Consider the following 19,651-nt stretch of genomic DNA (forward strand, 5'->3'; position numbering starts at 1 on the left):
TGCTGCAAAAACAGCTTGCCTAACCTATGCCAGGAGTCCCTGCACTTAGGAGTGCAAGGACGCAGTTCTTGGCTGACTTCACAGTCAGCATAAACAAGTGTTTTCAGGGAAGTGAAGAATGTTAAGCCTCTTAATGGATTTCAAATTAATTACTAATCACCATTCATTTATTTATTCAAATATATTTGTTGAATGTATACCCTGTGTTAACTTCTGCTCTAATTCACAGAAATAAATAAAAAGCCCTGACTCAGAGATAATTTTTCATTTAAATACAGATGAGAATAAATCAATTAATACATAGAGTATCAAACATTGACAGGAATTATGATTTCCAATTATTCTATTGCAATACAATTTTCACTTTCATTTTTCCAAAATATCCATTTTACTCTCCTAAATTTCCTTAACTTCTAGAAAAATTTAACCTATTTTGATTGGGCATATCTGAAAATGTACCTTTGGATTTTCTTTCTTCTTCAGACACATTTGTCCCCACCTTATAGCTGGATTAGGTGAGTTATAAATACCAAGAACATTATTATCTCTTTCTAGTATATGCTTGATGAACTCCAGTTTCCTGTATCCTGAAACCTAGTTGATACTCCTGTTTGTATTTTGGACTAGAGATTAAAAGTCACCTTGGGATAGAGATTATAAAAAGGGATTATAACAAGTTCTCTCAGATATGGGCTTCCACATGTCTGTGACTTTGAATCTACTCAGAAATCATGAGTCAGCATGGATGATTAGACTAATGTCTCTACTTATGTCACATACTGAGATCTAAAGGGGTCAATTCCTCTTTCACAGAATTCTAGAAGCCAGTAAAGTAAAGGATCTTTTTTTTTCCTTCTTTTTATTTTTTTTTATTTTACAATACTATTCAGTTCTACATAATAGCCACAGATTCCCTTGTTCTCTTCCTTCTTGCCCCCCTCTCCTTCCCCCCAGCCCATCACCCCCTCATTCCCACCTCCTCCAGATCAAGGTCTCCCCTGAGGACTGGGATCGACCTGATAGATTCAGTCCAGGCAGGTCCAGTCCCCTCCTCTCAGATTGAGCCAAGCATCCCTGCATAAGTCCCAGGTTTCAAACAGCTAACTCATGCAATGAGCCCAGGACCTGGTACCACTGTCTAGATGCCTCCCAAACAGATCAAGCCAATCGACTGTCTCACCTATTCAGAGGGCCTGATCCAGTTGGGGGCCCCTCAGCCTTTGGTTCATAGTTCATGTGTTTCTATTCGTTTGGCTATTTGTCCCTGTGCTTTATCCAACCTTGGTTTCAATAATTCTCGCTCATATAAACCCTCCTCTTTCTCACTAATTAGACTCCCATCTCTCCACCCGGGACCTAGCTGTGGATGTCTGCATCCAGATTCCTCAGTCATTGGATGGGGTTTATGGCACAACTATTAGGGTGTTTGGCCAACCCATTACCAGAGTAGGTCAGTCCCGGCTGTCTCTCCACCATTGCCAGCAGTCTTTTGTGGGGGTATCTTTGTGGATTTCTGTGGGCCTCTTTAGCTCTTTGTTTCTTCCTTTTTTCATGTGGTCTTCATTTACCATGGTCTCCTATTCCTTGTTCTCCCTCTCTGTTCTTGATCCAGCTGGGATCTCCCGCTGTCTTTCCCTCGACCCTTGCCCTTCATTGCTCCCATATGTCCAGGCTGTTCATGTAGATCTCATCCATTTCTCCGAGTCTTTCTTGGGGCCCCATTTTCCAGGTAGCCTCACTGGTGATGTGAGTAGCAGTCCAGTCAAGGAAGGAGTCTTGAACACATTGGCATAGGAGATCACTTCCTAAATATAACACCAGTAGCACAGACACTGAGAGAAACAATCAATCAATGGGACCTCTTGAAACTGAGAAGCTTTTGTAGAGCAAAGGATATGGTCAACAAGGCAAAGCGACAGCCTACAGAATGGGAAAAGATCTTCACCAACCCCACATGTGACAGAGGACTGATATTCAGAATATATAAGGAACTCAAGAAATTAGACATCAAAACGACCAACAGTCCAATTGAGAAATGGGCTTTAGAACTAAACAGAATTCTCAACAGGGGAAACTCAAATGGCTGAAAGTAAAGGATCTTAATGATCAAGTAGGCCTCCCTCCTGTTTCAGAACAGAGCAATGATTTGACCTAAAATGAAGAACCTGGGCACACTGTCACTACTACAGTCCACTTTCATTTTGTCCTGGATGGGAATGAGAACCTGTCTGGAACAACCAACTACAGTGAAATGTCACTTAAAGGAGCTATAGAAAATGTCAGCAGAGGTCAGGAAGGCTGGTGTGACTTTGTCAGAGGCCAAATGACAGCACTGAAGCTTGTTCCTTGAAACTCTGCTATTTTCCCAAGACAGTGTTAAGAGGTGCCATGATGGAGTGAGAAGCAGCTGAAGTAACCGTAGCTGAAGCCTGCAAACCACTTTCCCTATCTGCCACATTTGATGAGATCGGCAGCTTTCTATCATTTGACAGCATTTTCCCAATCATACATAATATATATATGTAACAATTCCCTCAATGTCTTAAATTCTATATTGTTTTATCTTTAGAAGACATTTTATTTGTTTCCCAAAATTATAAGAAGGAAGTTCCAATCCAAATCACACAAATTTAAATTTTGAAGCAATGTAACTGACGTAGATGTTACCACCATAAAAACCATGGTCTACTGAGTTATATACTGAAAAGGAAACCTTTTCTCCTGCATTCTGTGCTTCTTATTTTTATATCAGTTTGACAAATGCTAGAGTCATCTGATACATAGGGCCCTAATTGAGACACTACCTGCATAAAAACCAGCTGTAGTAGTGCATTTTCTTAATTATTGATGGATGGGAGAGGAAATCCACTGTGGGTGGTGCTATTTCTAGGCTGCTGGTCCTTGATTCTATAAGAAAGCAGGCTGATTGAGCCATGGGGAGCAAGCCAATAAACTACATTCCTCTCTGGGCCTGAGTATTAGCTCCTGTCTCCAGGTACCTTCCCTGTTTGAGTTCCTGTTTTCACTTCCCTCAATGGACTAGGATGTGGCAATCAAATAAACCCTTTCCTCTTCAAGTTGCTTTGGTCATGGTTTATCATGACAGCAATAGAAACCCCAACTAAGACAATACCGCTTCACTCTACCCCTCCCTCTCACATCATTCTTTTCAGCAAGTCCATTTCCTACTTCATGTCATCATCTTTTTGTGTATAACCCACTGAGTTTAATTAGAGTTACTTCCCAGAGCATAGGTGGGAAATTATTCGGTGGAAGAAAGACAGTGGATCTGTGGCTATACCACTGAAGTAAGTGACATCTACCATCAACTCTTCCATGAATTGATAGGCCAAAACATTTTTGTCTTACACAGATAACAATGGTGACAGTGAGTTCATGGGTGCTCTGGCTATGTTGCTTCTCACAGACACCTTTGTGTTGCATGTCTTCTCATCCTTAACTTTATAATCTTCCTATCTGCCTTTTGCTAGGTTCCTTGAACATAGCTGCATTGAGTTCACTTTTGAAATGCCTGTGTCATTCTAAGATGATGGCATTTCATAGCCCTTCTTCCTATCTTCTGGGTTTTAACATTCTTTCTAACCCCTCTTCTATAATGTTTTCTAAGACTTAGATCAGGGATATTGTAGCTTCCCATTTGGGACAGAGCATGCCATCATCACTTATTCTCAGAATTTTGGCAATTTATGGTTTTTTGAGTTAACCACTATTTGCTGTCATAAGAAACATCTCTGATAAATGCTATGCCGTTTTTCTAAGAAATACATTTATTCTGTGTTGTTGACTTAGAATTATTCTCTTTTTGTGTCCATGGATCTGGACTTTTCATGGCTTTCCAAAGTTCCTGAATATTATGTTCATGAGGTTTCTTTTGAAAAAAAAAATCTACCATTTTCTATGAAAGAATTAATTTCTCTACTCTGTTTTCATATCTTGCTATTCTGTCATTTACATAATCTATTCTGTTAATCAGAATTCCAACCCAGTTTTTTATTTGATATACTATTATTTTCATATACAAATTCATTTCATTTGTATTTTTCAGTGTTTCTCTTTGCTGAATTTACTTTTCGTGTCTTAAACTATCTTCATTATTTCAATTTCAGTTAGCCATTTGTGTTTGTGTCTGGGCTTCAGTCAGGAGTTTATTCTTTCTAAGTTTATTCAGATGTTTGTTGACATCTTCTCTGAACTCCTTGGATTCTTCGATGTCTCTATAGTTGCTCCTTCCAGTTGTACATTTTGAGATTCATATATGTTGATTTCCTTTCAGAACGTTAGTATAAGATTGATGACATTGAGGAGAAAACATTGTCTACATTTTTTACTTTACTTATATTTTTGTGTTGGGACCTGGGCAACTCTGATTTTGGTTGTTGACTATGTTTTCTGGTATTAATTTATGGTCCATCTTTGTTAAGTGGGATTTTTGTTCTGTTTTGCTGTCACCCTATCTTGATTGGTTTTTGATTAGGGAAACTGTGTCTGAAACTTGTTATTTTGATCACTATGTGTTGATTTGTGTGGAGGCTGAGGGCATTCCAGTTCTGTGACTACTTGGGGAGGAAGGTGTCACTAGGGTCCTACAGGCTGCATGCATGGCTGCTTGAGCAAGTTCCTAGGGGCAATTGAAAGAGTGGGACTGAGGATTGTTACCACCAGCAGGGAATATTAATAGCTTCCTTAGCAATGCCATACAGTGGGCATCTGTGTGGTGTTCAGTGGTCTACTTCCAGCTGCCATTTGTTTGGCTTTCAATGTTTTGTCCCAGAGCAGGTGGTAGAGTGAGATAGAGGTTTCTTATCACTGCTAGTTCTGTGTACCACTTGGGCTAGGTCCCAGGGCATAGCCAGAGGCAGAGACAGATGTTCTCAAGGGGTCTTGCCATGGGAGGCTCTATGTGTCTGCTTTTTACTAAGACGGGAACTTATTGTGTAGCTCTGGCTGGCCTTAGTTCCTGGCCTAAGTCCTTACCTCTAATTGTGGTAATCCTCTAGCCTCTGCCTTCTGAATGCTTGGAATATCAGGTTTCCTCACCACTTCAAAATATAATTTTATTAATCTAATTAGGCAGATCATTTTTAGGTACATTTTTCTGTTAGTTAAAAATGAGGTGTTTTTATGTTCTGCATAAATGAAGGGGTTACAAAATGCCATGGGGCTATCACTGTATCATATGTTCTGGCTGGTATTTTACTCACATGCTTCTCAGTGGTCCCAATGTGCTGTCAAACAAGTGCCAATTAACTGTTAAATTTAACAGGTTGTCAGAAGTTATTAAAGTTAAAAAAGTCCAAGTATGGTCCTGATTTCTGCTCATTTACAGTTCCTAGTACCCTTTGTGAGGATGATTTAACTTTGGAAGATATGATAGTACCCCAAAGAGCAATGAGATGATCCTAATTGCTTTTTGAGCTCCCATTAAGGAGATGCACCAATTATTCTTCTGCTTGTTGTGACAAACACCTAATGGGAGCAACTTGAGGACAAGGGAGATTACTACAGCTCATGAAGGCGTGTCAGTTACAACAACTACTGATATAAGATAAGGAACACGGGGCAGTTGATCACATTGTGTTCAAAGCCATGGAAATCCTCAGAGCATAAGCTGAATGAACCCTGATTCTTTGCCAGAATGTAACACAAATAGCCTGAATCCATGTTCCCAACAATGTCCTTGCTCCTTTCTGAAACATGAGAATTTTTTTTGCTGTCCTCAGTTCTATTAAGCTCTGTTTACACTTGCCTGTGAGCTTTCTGGCTCTAACCTCTCCTACATTCCAATGACTTCATTTATTGGTTTCATTTCCTTTTTTCTTTTCTGTTTTTCTTTGTCTTTCTCCCTTCCTTCCTTCCTTCCTTCCTTCCTTCCTTCCTTCCTTCCTTCCTTCCTTCCTTCCTTCCTTCCTTCCTTCCTTCCTTCCCCTCTCTCTCTTTCTCTTCTAGTCACTTATCTCATTGCTATCACAAAATACCACATCAAAACAACTTAAAGAAAGATTTATTTTGGCTTACACATTGATGCTACAATTCATCATGATGAGGGGGCCTGGCTAGTGCAGCTCTGACTGAGGTGGCCGAAGCATGAGGCACCTGATCACATGCAGTCAGGAAGCAGAGAGAAGTGAGTAAGATGCTCAGTTCACTCCTTTTCACTCAGTCTGGAGCCCTACCCCCTGGTACAATGCTGACCAGGTTCACAGTGTGCCTTCCCTTCTCACTCAAACAGTTCTGGTAACATCCTCATTCATGGACCTGCCCAGAGATTTGTCCAACCAAGTTGACGATGCAGATTGACCAGCACAGAGGTGTAATCTATTTACTTGGCAGATTATTGTTACTATTGTATTCATTTATTTTTTAGTGATGTACCCATGGCAAATATTCAACATACCTACACACAAAAGATAAACATAGAAATAAGCTTTATTTATCTTCTAATGTTTCAGTCTATGCTGATAAGATTAAATGTTTATTTGTTAATCAAAACTGTAGTTCTACCAAGGAAGAAGTAATTTGAATTTTAATATTAAATCTGTCCATGATTCTGAGTGAAAGGACTCCAGCCATGTAGCTTTCACTGTGATGATATATATGTATATATATATATATATATATATATACATATATATATATATATATATATATTTAATTTTTTCAAAGGTCCTTATTATTAGGATTTTTTGACTTGAAAATCAGGACTATCAATAAAAATAATCATGGTAAATTTTATGAAAGTTATAGACTAGATAGGAAAAGTAGGCTTCATAGTCATACATCAATTAATAATGAGGCATCATTAAATCATATTTTATTTGGGATAATATCTTAGAGAATTCTTTATCTTGGAATGTATAGATAACAACTGTACACAGTTATATTATAGGCTGTTGCCTCTTTCTCACAAGCTGCAAATCTATATAGCAGGATACAATACTGCATGCTATGGCAATTATAACACAATGGTAAATATTTATATGTTTAAATATATTTGAATGTTGGAAAGTCCAGTTAAAAATTACACACCAGATTGAAAAGCACTCCAGTTTTATGTGGAGCTCACTATGAATTGACCTTGGAGAAGTAGAAGTTGTCTAGGTGAATCAATGAGCAAACACAAGGACCTTGGGCATTCCTGAATGCTATTGTGGACTTTATAAGCATTTCACACTTGTTCTTCACTTAGTGTCATTTTTATTGGGCCTTTCTTCAATCATGAGGTCACTTGAGTCGATTGTGACACTATAAATTTTCATATAATTACCTTTTGAACCACATTGTTGTCTTCACGATACAGAGAGGTTGGTCATCGCAAAATGGATTCCATTTTTGTTGTTGTTTTGGTTTTGAATTTTTTTTAAGAGAATGAAAGAACATGAAGTTGGGTGACTGAGAAAAATCTAGAAAGAAGAGTTGATGGAGGGAAAATAATATCAAAATATATTTGTTGTATGAAGAATTTTAGATGAAAAAGTAATATGCTGAAAACACAAGTACATTGTACAGATATATTAAAAATATAATGGTAAAAGTGTATATATATATATATATATATATATATATATTATATGTACAGTCATTTATGAGCATTATCAACTGGGATGCTCAGATCAACTGTAGTATTCTTTGCTATGATTGACAGCACAATAATCTATCTATCTATCTATTCAGCATTATCACAAGAAGGGGAACAATGTTTTGTCTTATAGCAAGGCCGCTATGACAGAATTGGATATAGTGGTCTTTCAGTTTCATTATTATCTTATGTGGCAACTATCATAAATGTTAACTGTGATTGACTGAAATGTTTTTGTACATGACTGTGCTTGACTCAAGAAGTACATTCTGACTTAATGATAACAAGCTTTCAGTGAAATTTAAAGAAACATTTTTTTATTTCCTGCCTTTGACACAAATATTAGAGGATAACATTATTTTAATTATAATTGTGTAGAATTTTAAATACCAAATATAAATGATTGGGGTGATGTATTAAAATGAATTAAATTTTAGTCATGTGCGTTTGAGTCTCTTTCTCTGCATACACACACACACATACACACACACACACACACAGAGAGAGAGAGAGAGAGAGAGAGAGAGAGAGAGAGAGAGAGAGAGAGAGTAAAAAATGCCATTGGGGAGACTGAGAGAAGATTGAGGGTGTCCTCGATTGACCTCCTTTAGGCAATGCCCACCCTCACCAAGCCTAGTCATTATAGGACAAGGCTTTTGCAGTCTTTTCCTTCACCCTCTTGGTTAAGTATATAGACAGCAGAAGTATTGTGGAATCTATCTCTATACCTGAGCTGATCTCTTTTTAATCATCTCTCTTACAACTAAAATGTTCTATCTAGAGTCTTATAAACAAATATTTACTCTGAAAGAATGAATAAACTATATATCAAAATGAAGAGTTTAAAATTGCTCATAAGATGTATATTTGAAATTGGTTTAAATTGGTTTCTGAATGGAAGATTATTCATTAGGGTGTGCATCAAAATAAGAGAAAAGAGATAAATGTAAAGGAAAATACATGGTTTTCTCAGGTTCTCACATGACTTGTAACAGCAGTGCAAAGAGGAGTTGTGTAGCAGGAATCTTTAAGAGTCTTGTGAATAAACACAAACCCAAGGCCAGTTATTGGGGTGAATGCAGGAAGATCAGAGAAGCAGAACAAGCCACAGCCACTTCACCTCTCCAGTTCCTCAGCTGATCCTGTTTCCTCAGACTAGAAGCTTCTGAGTCCTTATCCAAATGAATCTCAGCTGAACTGCTTCTCAAAAGCCTGAAAGCTTAACCAGCTCTAGTTCCTGGTCCTCACACCTTAAATACCTTTCTGCTTTCTGCCATCACTTCCTGGGATTAAACGTGTGAGTCACCATGCTTGGCTGTTTCCAGTGTGGCCTTGAAACACAGAGATCTGCCTGGATTTCTGCATCCCAAGTAATAGGATTAAAGGCATGTGTGCCACCATTTTCTGGCCTCTCTATCTAGTGGCTTTCCTGTTCTCTGACTCCAGATAAGTTTATTAGGGTGCGCAATATTTTGGGGAACACAATACCACCACAGAGCTGCCGTTCAAATTGTCTGACATCAAAGATATACAATCTTTCCTTATCCTCAGAATTCAAGAAGAGGGTCATTTTTTTTATTAGTTTGTTGAGTATTTACTAGATACAGGGTCTTTGCTAGATCCAGGTGGTATGATACTAAAAATGTGAAAAGATATACAACATTGACTAATGATTTTGTGTGTGTGTGTGTGTGTGTGTGTGTGTGTGTGTGTGTGTGTGTGTGTGTATGAGGGAGAGAGAGAGAGAGAGAGAGAGAGAGAGAGAGAGAGAGAGAGAGAGAGAGAGAGAGAGAGAAAGAGAGAAAGTTGGAGAAGACAGACACATGATCTACTGGAAATAGTGTTTTTCAAGGATCATAATAGTGATATATAATCACAAGCAAATGCTTTCAATTGAAGGGCAATTGACATATAACAATAAATAATAACTTGGGAGCAGTATTACAGGGTGTGACTTGTGTGACTTGTCCTGTTGAGACATGAATAAATACCTATTCGTTTCAAACAGGGTACCAATGATACACCACAAACATTCTCCTCAAGCCTAACATGGTTAACTGATAATTTTATTAGGGTTCCTCTGGGAACATAGTTGAGGGGTCTCTTTACAGGAGCGTTGGTGTAGATGCTTTGTAAAATATGTGTTATGCATATTTAATGTTCTTTTGTAACATGGATGGTACAGCTTGTGCATGAGGTAGTTAAAAGTTTTCTTGATGGAGAAATGAGCAGGGAATCGTGAGTTAAGTGGCAGAAAAAGAAAATGGCTAAAACTATGTTTATATTACTTTTTAAAATTTATTTATTTATTTATCTATCTATTTATTTATTTTACATCCTGACTGAAGGATGTAAAATAAATGACCCTTCCCTCCTTCCCTTCCATTCCCTTCCCTCCCTTGCCCACCTCTTCAATCCATTCCTCCCCTGTTTCTGTTTAGAGAAGGGTAGGCCTCCCATGGATATCAACAAAGCATGGCACATCAAGTTGCTGTAAGACTACGAACCTCTCTCTATACCAAGGACCCAGTATGAAGAACAGGGTTCCAAAAACCAGCATTAGAGACAGGCCCTGCTCCCACTTCTAGAAGTCCCACAAGTATACCAAGCTACACAACTATTACATATATCAGAGGACCTAGGCTGGTCCCATGTAGAACTCCTCATTTTTGGCTCTGACTCTGTGAGCTCCCATGAGCCCAGGCTACTTGTATCTGTGGGTTTTCTTGTGATGTCCCTGACTACTCTGACTTGTACAATCCCCGCTCCCTCTGTCCAGGATTTCTAGAGCTCAGCCTGATATTTCGTGATGAATCTGTGTATCTGTTTCAATCAGTTACTGGATGAAGGCTCTCTCATGACTATTAGGGTAATCACCAATCATGTTTGTATAGCTAGAGTTTTTTCTCTCTGGTCCCACCAAGCCCCGGCAGTCCAACAGCCCACTTATAAAATAAACTCACATACACTTATATTTATTTAAACTGTTTGGCCTAATGGCTCAGGCTTCTAGTTATCTAGTTCTTACATCTTAAATTAATCCATTTCTATAAATCTATACCTTGCCATGTGGCTTGTGGCTTACCAGCATCTTCATATGCTGCTTGTCATGGCGGCAGCTGGCAGTGTCTCCTCCCACCTTCCTGTTTTCTCAATTCTCCTCTCTGTTAGTCCCACCTATACTTCCTGCCTGGCCACTGGCCAATCAGTGTTTTATTTATTGACCAATCAGAGCACATACAGACCATCCCACAGCATGTTTGTCTTTCTGGGTCTGGGTTACTTCACTCAGGATGATTTTTTTCTATGTCCATTCATTTCTCTTCACATTTCATGATGTCATTGTTTTTAACAGCTAAATAATATTCCATTGTGTAAATGCACCATATTTTCTTCATCCTTTCTTCATTTGAGCGATATCTATGTTGTTTCTAGGTTGTGGCTATTACAAATGAAGCTTCTATGAACATAATTGAGCAAGTATCCTTGTGGTATGATTGTGTATCCTTTGGGTATATGCCCTAGAGTGGTACAATTGGGTCTTGAGGTAGATTGATTCCAAATTTGCTTGATTTAGGTTGAGGTCTTTGATCCACTTTGACTTGAGTTTTGAACAGGGTGACAGATATGGGTTATGGATTTATTTCCATTCTTCTACATGCTGGCATCCGTTTATACCAACACCTTTTCTTGAAGATGATTTCTTTTTTCTATTGTATAACTTTGACTTCTTTGTCAAAAATTAAGTGTCCATAGTTGTGTGAATTTATATCTGGATCTTCAATTCTATTCCATTGATCCACCTGTCTCTTTTTATGCCAATACCATGCAGTTTTTATTACTATAGCTCTGTAGTAGAGCTTGAAAGAAGTGTTGGTGATACCTCTGGAAGTTCTTTTATTGTACAGGATTGTTTTAGCTATCTTGAGTTTTTTCTTTATCCACATGAAGTTGAGTACTGTACTTTCAGGGTCTGTAAAAAATGGTGTTGGAATTTTGATGGGTATTGCATTCAGTCTTTAGATTGCTTATGGTAAGATGACCATTTTTGTTGTTAATTCTAGTGATCCTTGAGAATGGGAGATCTTTCCATCTTCTGATATCTTCTCAATTTCTTTCTTCAAATACTTGAGGAATTTGGGAAGTTGGGGATAAAATATATTAAAATAAGAGTGATTTAGTTTACAGATTGAAGAAAATTGCTGAGAAAAATACACTATAGCTTGGGGTTAAATAATTGATTTCAGTTTTCAAGAAGTTATTCATATCATTGGTTTAAATGTAAAAAGAAAACACTTTTATATGTTAATAAGGAATGAGGTGTCCTGGTAAAAGTGGCAAAATGAAATGCAGTTTTACTCAAAACATAAGATTAGTGTATGTTTGAAAAGTGTTGATGTTTCTGTGACAACCTTATGCCATTTTGTATCTTCTCTGCTCCATCCAAAGTACCGAATAATATAAATATCACAGGATGATAGCAAAAATCCTTTGTATACCAATATTCTAAGATGTTCCATTTTAAATAATATTGAGACAATCATTAGTAACTCAGTAGGCCTCACCTGCTTAAGTTCTGCTGAACTATACTGAGTTTGTGCCATAGACTAGTATCTTATGAACTTCTAACAAGTCCTTAACAGAGAACTAAAACTGTATAGAGTAGTAAAGATTTATACTAAAGAGTAGTTAAAGTGTATGAGTATAGTTATAGTTGTATTTTGTACAAATATTTAGAATATTAGTCATGGTTTATTTACATTTTTAAATCTACCTTTTATTGAATATTCCCCCAAAAGATTTTTTATCAAGGCCTACTTTTTAAATTTTGTCATTTGTGAGATTGATTTTAAAAAGTACCAGTGTTTTGTAATGAACAGAGGGTAGTGTTCATTGGGGGGTGTGTACCAAATACATACTCACACACCAGAGAGCTCTGATTCAATGTATAAGGATTTCTTAATGATATTGAATTTTTTGATATATTTCTTTATCATATGAAGTATTTTCTTTGATTTTTAAAATTCTAATTTTGGCAGGTGAAAAATCAATAAGGATGTTTAAGTCCTGGACAGCTGTTTTGATTCTTGGATGCATCTTTCTGGAGTCCGAAGGGAGGCCAACAAAAGAATCAGGATATGGCATTAAATCTTATCAACCTCTTATGAGATTACGACATAAGGTATGGCCTATTTGTCAGTCTATTCAAATGCCCTCTAGTTGATTTGTGAACTAAGAAATTAAATGTGAATTTACTGTTCATTTAGGGACATTTATATCCCAATATGCTTTCAATAATTTCCATTTTGTAAAAACAATGAAGCTTTAAAAATGGGAAATATCAGCAACTGAAAAATTACAGTTTTGTGAATAGAATACTGTCTTGATGATGAATAGATGTATTCTGATTATAAAACATAGTACAGCAGGTAGGAGCTGGGGAGAGAGATTAATGGGTAAGAGCACATATGGTTGTTGCAAAGAACCTGAGTTTGGTGCACAGTTTATCTGGTATCTCATATCCACTCCAGCTCCAGGCGATCTAGCATCCTCTTCTAGATTTTATGCCAGTTGCACACACATGTGCATAAAACAAGGTCACACACATGTGCACATCACTAAAAAACAAAATCATTCATTAAAAACATGTTAAAATTTCTCCTGAGTATTAGTAATGACTTATATACCAAGAGTTAAGACTGAGTCAGTCAGTTAATTTCTATTATTTTCATACATATCTCAGAGTGTTTTAAAGCAAAAACAACGTATTACTTTCTGTAAATCTCTACAAAGATGCATGTTCACATATACATGTGTATGTTGGAAAAGTTCAGCTTCAATAGAAATTATTGGATATTTTTATGTCATCAAAAATCATTAAATTTTGGGTTCTGTACATAAAAAGAGAAGTGTTTCTTGGAAAAAACCTTTTTCATGTTCAACTTTTTTAACTTCAAAATAAACAAGTTTAACTTACGATGTAACATATCTAGTAAAGGATAATTTTGTGCCGCTTCTTTGCTTTAAAATGCACGTGTTGAGGTCAGAAACTGCATCCATGCCTTTCCTGGTTCTGTGAGACACTGTTGGGGTCAACCTTTGGTAGAGAACTAATGGATAAAATGCTTAATTACATCTCATTGGTTTTCTGCATAATACAAGACCCCAGATTTGTGCATCAGTGTGAATATTTATGAGAATGTTTTTCAGTTAAATTTACAAGTTAAAATATCCATATACTTATCTATGCAATTTGACCTATTTTTAAAAGAAAAGACATAACTGGATGAATTAACCTTGAGAAGAGCATGCATGCTCTAACAATTATTATATCTTAATATTTTTATTGTACCCCTATTTCTAAATCAATAGCAATGGTGTGTGATGGTTGGTATTTAGAAAACAGGGCAGGAATTGCCATGAAAACACATCACTTTTAAACAGCTTTGTTCAGCTCTAAGATGAAGCTGCATATAAAAGGTACCTAGTGACAGTGTGTATGTCTGTAAGCCTGTATGTGCTCATACGTGTCTGTTTGTGTGTGTGTGTGTGTGTGTGTGTGTGTGTGTGTGTGTGTGTGTGAAAGTGGATATTTAAAAAGAGTGAAAGAAAGCAAACTGAACAAGCTGTGGGAAGCAAGACAGTAAGTAGCATTTCTTCATAGTGTTTGCTTCACTGGCTGCCTCTAGGTTTCAGCCCTGGGTTCCCATCCCGAGTTCCCTCAATGAACAACTGTGGTTATGACAAGTAAGCCAAATAACACCCAAGTTGCTTTTGGTCATGGTGTTTATCATAGTAAAGAAAGCAAACTAAGACAACCTACATACTCAGTACATTTTGAAGCAAACAAAAAAGGGACTAATTTGTCAAATCATATTGAAATGTTACAACAGATATGAACATATGCGTACATATTTCATCATCTCCAGCTGTATGTATCAAAAATGTGATTAAAATTCATATGTCTGTATCTTGCAGTAAAATGAGTAACAATAAACTTGCCATGCTAATTATAGAAATCTTAATTATACTCTACAAATATAAGTCTGAGGGAGAGCTGATTGTGTGTTTTACTAATGTGTTTATCTCACTACATTTATGCAGCATCATCTGAGGCATTTCATTAGCACTCAGGAACTGCAAAATGCAAACCCCATAAAGTTCTGCTTTTATTTATGTTTTTAAACTTAGACATGGTGTACTGTTGTACATGCCACTTTCTTACACATTGTCATTTAATTGTGGTGTCATCTGGGATACAGGACTGCTCTTCCTCTTCATTTGAGTGATGTTATTATAACTCAGTGAGGTGAACTGAAGTAGCCTTACTGAGAGGAAGAAAATGCTACAGCCATCAACAAGACAGGAAAATAAGAATGTAGGACAGAGGATGGGCAGATGCACCCTAAAATTAAAGACAGTGATCATAAAGTAACGTGATAATGACCTGAGAGAAATGTCTGTTTCTTAGACTGTTGCCTCTGCTCCCCACAAAGCGAAACAACTGTATGTTCATATTGTTTTCTGAAATGAGTATCTCCTGATGGTGGTTGTAGCCTGGCTTAGGGCAGCCTTCTAGTGAGGACATACTGGGAGAAATAGAAATCACCTGGGTTATTGTTTTGATATCAGAAATTTGCATCATATGCATAGTTCAATAATGATAGACTAGCATGTGCATTGTGAAGAGTTTCAAAATTTTGAGACATTGGTGCCACTTGAGAATTAGTGTAGTTGGAGTACCAGACAGCATCAGATGTAACTGTGTCACCAGATATTTATTTTTATGTAGCTGCCACTCTAACTTTATTCTCTATGTTAGGTCCCATAATTTTCGTATTGCCTCTATTTTGATTTTATATTATTGGCTTCATTCTCTACGTTAGATCCTTCAATTTTATGGGCATTCTCATGGAAGAAATGGATTTATTGCTGTTTTATAGATAAGGGAATGTGATTTCATGGATGTTTAGAATCTATTTATTTTAATGTCACCCTAAATTACAGATTAGGATTTTAAAAATAGAGTCAAATAATTTGATATAGATTTTTTTTTAAAAAATGAGTGTTTTAATAGTATTAGAACTCTGTGCCATGTGTTCACAATTTTGCTACATTCTTATCCTTGTGGTCCTTATAAAAGTAGAATTACATGTTTTATCATATTTATTTATTTTATTTTTAATGTGCAAGCATTTTGGGTACACGAATGTATGTTTGTCACTTGCCTGTTTGGTGTCCAGAGCAGTCAGAAGAGGGCATTGGAATCCCCAGAACTGGAATCACAGATTATTATAAACCACCATGTGGGCACTAGAAATAAAATCTGAGTTGGCTACAAGAGGAACACGCCCTTTTATCTGCTGAGATGTCTCTCCAGCCCCCACAATAGTTGTTTGGATCTCTTTGTGGTTATGTGTACTCTTTTCTCCATCTCTTCATTTTTTCCCCTTATTTTCCTTTCCTCACCCCTGCCCAAGTCTCCTTGCTTGTTCAGCATGTGCGTTACAATGCCTGGTTGTGCGATAATGGCGAATTCCTGTAAAAAGTGAGATAAAAGATGTAGCAGAATACCACTTCAAATATACTTGCCTGCCATCTTGACCTCTGCTAGTCCTCCAGTTTCATTACTACTTTTTGAAAACTAATCCTCTTAGTAAATTCCTCATTTACAGTGCCGTGATGGTTTACAATTTCCATGACAACCTTGAAACTGACTAAATAATCAATCAGAAAGAAGAGGGCAGATCCTTGGAGAGACTGTGACACTCTCCTAGATATGTTAAGAATATTCTACACTTACCAATCTGTTGATCTTCCCATCCCATGAAAGTATATGACTTTTAATCTTCTGGTAATGTTGGGGGCAGCACTGAGTTAGACTCTCAGTTCTGGTCTTTTATGGGCCATTGAGTAAAGTCTTAACTCCTTGCTTAGTATCCCCTCTGTGGCCGCATGCTGTCTGCTAGTATGTTAAAGAAAGAAATTTGTCTTGGAGAAAATAAGGTAACATTGTGGCCAGTGAGTTAAGAACAGAGCTGTGTGAAGCATAATTGTCAGTATATTTTCCCATAACTGAAAAAAAAATCTCCCAGAACTCTCCTTTACCCTATAGCATGACAAATATTAACCATTTAACTTTCCAGTCTGTCCAAAACACATGATGAAAAATATAACCTGTTAGTTAGGGTATCATGGAACAAGGATTGGAGGAAAGCTCTTTATTATGTTAATTCATTGAATTTGGGATTTGTCTGTCATCTTCTTGTGCTCCCCAGCTTCTCTTCACAGATAAAAACAAAACTAGAACTCTTTCCTGTATCTATTGCACATCATTCCCATATGATGCTTTTTTTTCTGTTCCTTTTTTTTTGCTCCTTGTTTCATTATCATTTTTGAATTTTGCGCATCTTCATTTTTCCCTTATTCAGCTGCCACCTTCTAGTTGCTTACATGTAACATCTCAGAATAAGTTAGCCTCCTCTTCTTTGTATAACCTGTAATATTTATGTAATGGCATCTCCAAATATCAACAAGCACTCTACTTGCTGGACTGTACATCTTCCTTGTATCAGCGCCTACCTTGCCTACTTCTCCATCTGTAGTGCTGATCATACTGCCACTGTATTGACTGATGGAAGACTGTATGAGGACCATAGTATTCTTTGAGTGTCTCTAATGGGGCCACTTAAAGGCTGTTAAGTGTCTGTATCTCTCTTTGACCAGAGTGTCTTATCCAGCTAACCTGGCAAATTGAAGCTGATCTATGATTTTTCCCCCTGAAATCAAAGAATTTCTCTGTGAGGATCACTGTGTGAATGAGGCAAAGACTGTGTGAAATTTAATCATTCTTGAGAGTGTAGCTGTTCATGGTGATACCATATAATTCAAAGAACTGCTTTGTGAGATAAGATTTTTTCTTTTCTTTTGCTTTTGTACTAACGCTGATAGATATGGACTAATGGAAAGCAGCAGGAGAGAAGTATAGGGACAAAGATAAACACTAAAGGAACCTCAGAGGCCCATTGCTGTGAGTTCTAGGCCAGCCTGGGGTACAAAGTGATTTTCAGGCCATCTTAAGTTACAGTGTGAAAACCTGTCTCATATTCAAAAACAAGAAAATGTTTTCTCCCTTAATTTAAGAGACTGTGGCAACACTTGCTGAGCCAAGAGTTTTGAAAAAGTTTTTTGTCATGCAAGATGAATAACTTCTGGAGATTTGATGTATGATGTGCTGGCTACAGCTAAAAGTAATGCATTTCTACTTATTTGTGAGAGGGTAGATCTAAAGAATTCTTGCCATACACACATACACATAGAAAAAATAATAAATATGTGAGTAATGGTATCTTTACTAGCTCAGTGATAATGGTTAATTCATTATATATGTTCATTTACATATCTGGTGGTGGTCCTTAAGTGTACAAAAATTTTGTCAAAGATGTTAGTAAAGGTAAAATAAAGAACATATAAAATAGAAACCCTTTTAGAAATGTGTTGTGCTTGGATTACTGATAGGTTTATATACTTTCTGAATTTTATTATTCTCATGATAAAAGACTTTAAAAGAAATATTATAATGGTGTACTGCTGACAAAGAGGAATTCTTCTGAGTTCATTGATCATTTTTTTTTCTTACAAATATTGGGAGGGCAGAGAAAGATGTATTAAGGTTTGTTCAGTGAGTATATTTGTATGCTGCCAGTAACCATGAAAGGTCTGAGATTTTTCCTTTCACCCACTTTATAGATAATAGTTTTCTTTAAGCATACATAGTTTCACAATTAGTAACAGAAGTCCCTCGAGTTAGAGACAAAGAACATTCCAATATTCAGCAATGACAGTCGGCATAGTATCAGTATTTGAACTATATAATGTTTATATAGTTTGATGTTGGTACAAACGAATGTTCTACTAAGAAACAATCCATGGCTTTTTAACAGATATACACAGTGATGTTATGTCAGAGCCAGTGGTGGGAAATGAATGATTATTAAAAAGACTATTAAAGGGAACCCACGGTACTTCTTGGGTTCTTCAACACAGTCATGAAGTTAACATTGTAGTATCTTCAACACAGCAATGGCTTCTTTTTACTGGGAATCTCTTTTGATGCCTCAATAGGTAGCCTAGATTAAATAATGGTCAGTTTGTGGCTCAGGTCATCAGATTTGTAGGAGCACAAAAAGCTATGTTTGGATTATCTTCCAATATATATTGGGACTGGGCCATGTATCAAGTCAGAACTAATACTTAATAAATCTGATTAAACTTCAGTACTATATGGGCAAAGTTGACTAAAAACCAGGTGTGTGGCTACAGATTCATTCCTTCTCACACCCAGTGAAAATCTTCTTAAAATCTTTAAGAAAATAGTGTTGTGTTAAGCTTTGGAAATGTTGTTTATTATTTCTAGCCAAAGTTTAGTTGTTCCTCTGGGGAAAATTATTTGGCATTTGATGTCCAAAGTCAATTTGTTTAACAAAAACAAACACAAGCATATATCTGGAGTATGAAACTCTCAAGATAAGGCTCTATGACAGAGAATGAATTCTCATGGTAGTAGGTGGTTTGCAAAATGACACTCCTCTTACCTCTGTGATCTCACATTAGAACCTGCTACTCCTTCTCCTGTTCCCCCTCTACCTCCCTCCCACCCCATTCCCCATCCACTCCTCATAGGGGGTAATGCCTCCCTTGGGGAGTCAAGACAGGCTGGCATATCAAGTTGGGGCAGGCAGGAATAACCCCCTCCCCACTGCATCAAGGCTGAACAAGATATCACACCACAGGGAATGTACTCTGAAAAGTCAGTTCATGTATGTGGGAAAGACCTGCCTCCACTGCCAAAGCCCCCACAAACAGATCAAGTCACACAACTCTCACTCACATTCAGAGGGGAGGGAGGGGGAACTGTGGTTTGTATGTAAAATGAAAAAAAATTAAATAAATAAAAAAAGACATAGCAAAAATTTTTCTTTAAAGCATTACCACCACTTAAAAAAGATAAGAATGTGTGCTTACCTTTGCACATGCCTCTAATCTTCAAAATAA

General features: G+C 37.0%; 1 protein-coding gene across 4 annotated transcripts in view; it reads left to right on the forward strand.

Moving 5' to 3' along the window:
* Fstl5 (follistatin like 5) overlaps positions 1 to 19,651 on the forward strand; it is a 567,974-nt gene that overhangs the window by 49,623 nt on the left and 498,700 nt on the right. For all 4 annotated transcript variants that reach the window (XM_037206672.1, XM_037206671.1, XM_028867183.2 and 1 more), the window contains exon 2: positions 12,637 to 12,779. In XM_037206672.1, the coding sequence (XP_037062567.1) occupies positions 12,654 to 12,779 (126 nt within the window). In that variant the 5' untranslated portion in view covers positions 12,637 to 12,653. The remainder of the gene's footprint in view (positions 1 to 12,636; positions 12,780 to 19,651) is intronic.

This window comes from Peromyscus leucopus, chromosome 6 (assembly GCF_004664715.2).
Source record: "Peromyscus leucopus breed LL Stock chromosome 6, UCI_PerLeu_2.1, whole genome shotgun sequence".
NCBI classification, from domain to species: domain Eukaryota; kingdom Metazoa; phylum Chordata; class Mammalia; order Rodentia; family Cricetidae; genus Peromyscus; species Peromyscus leucopus.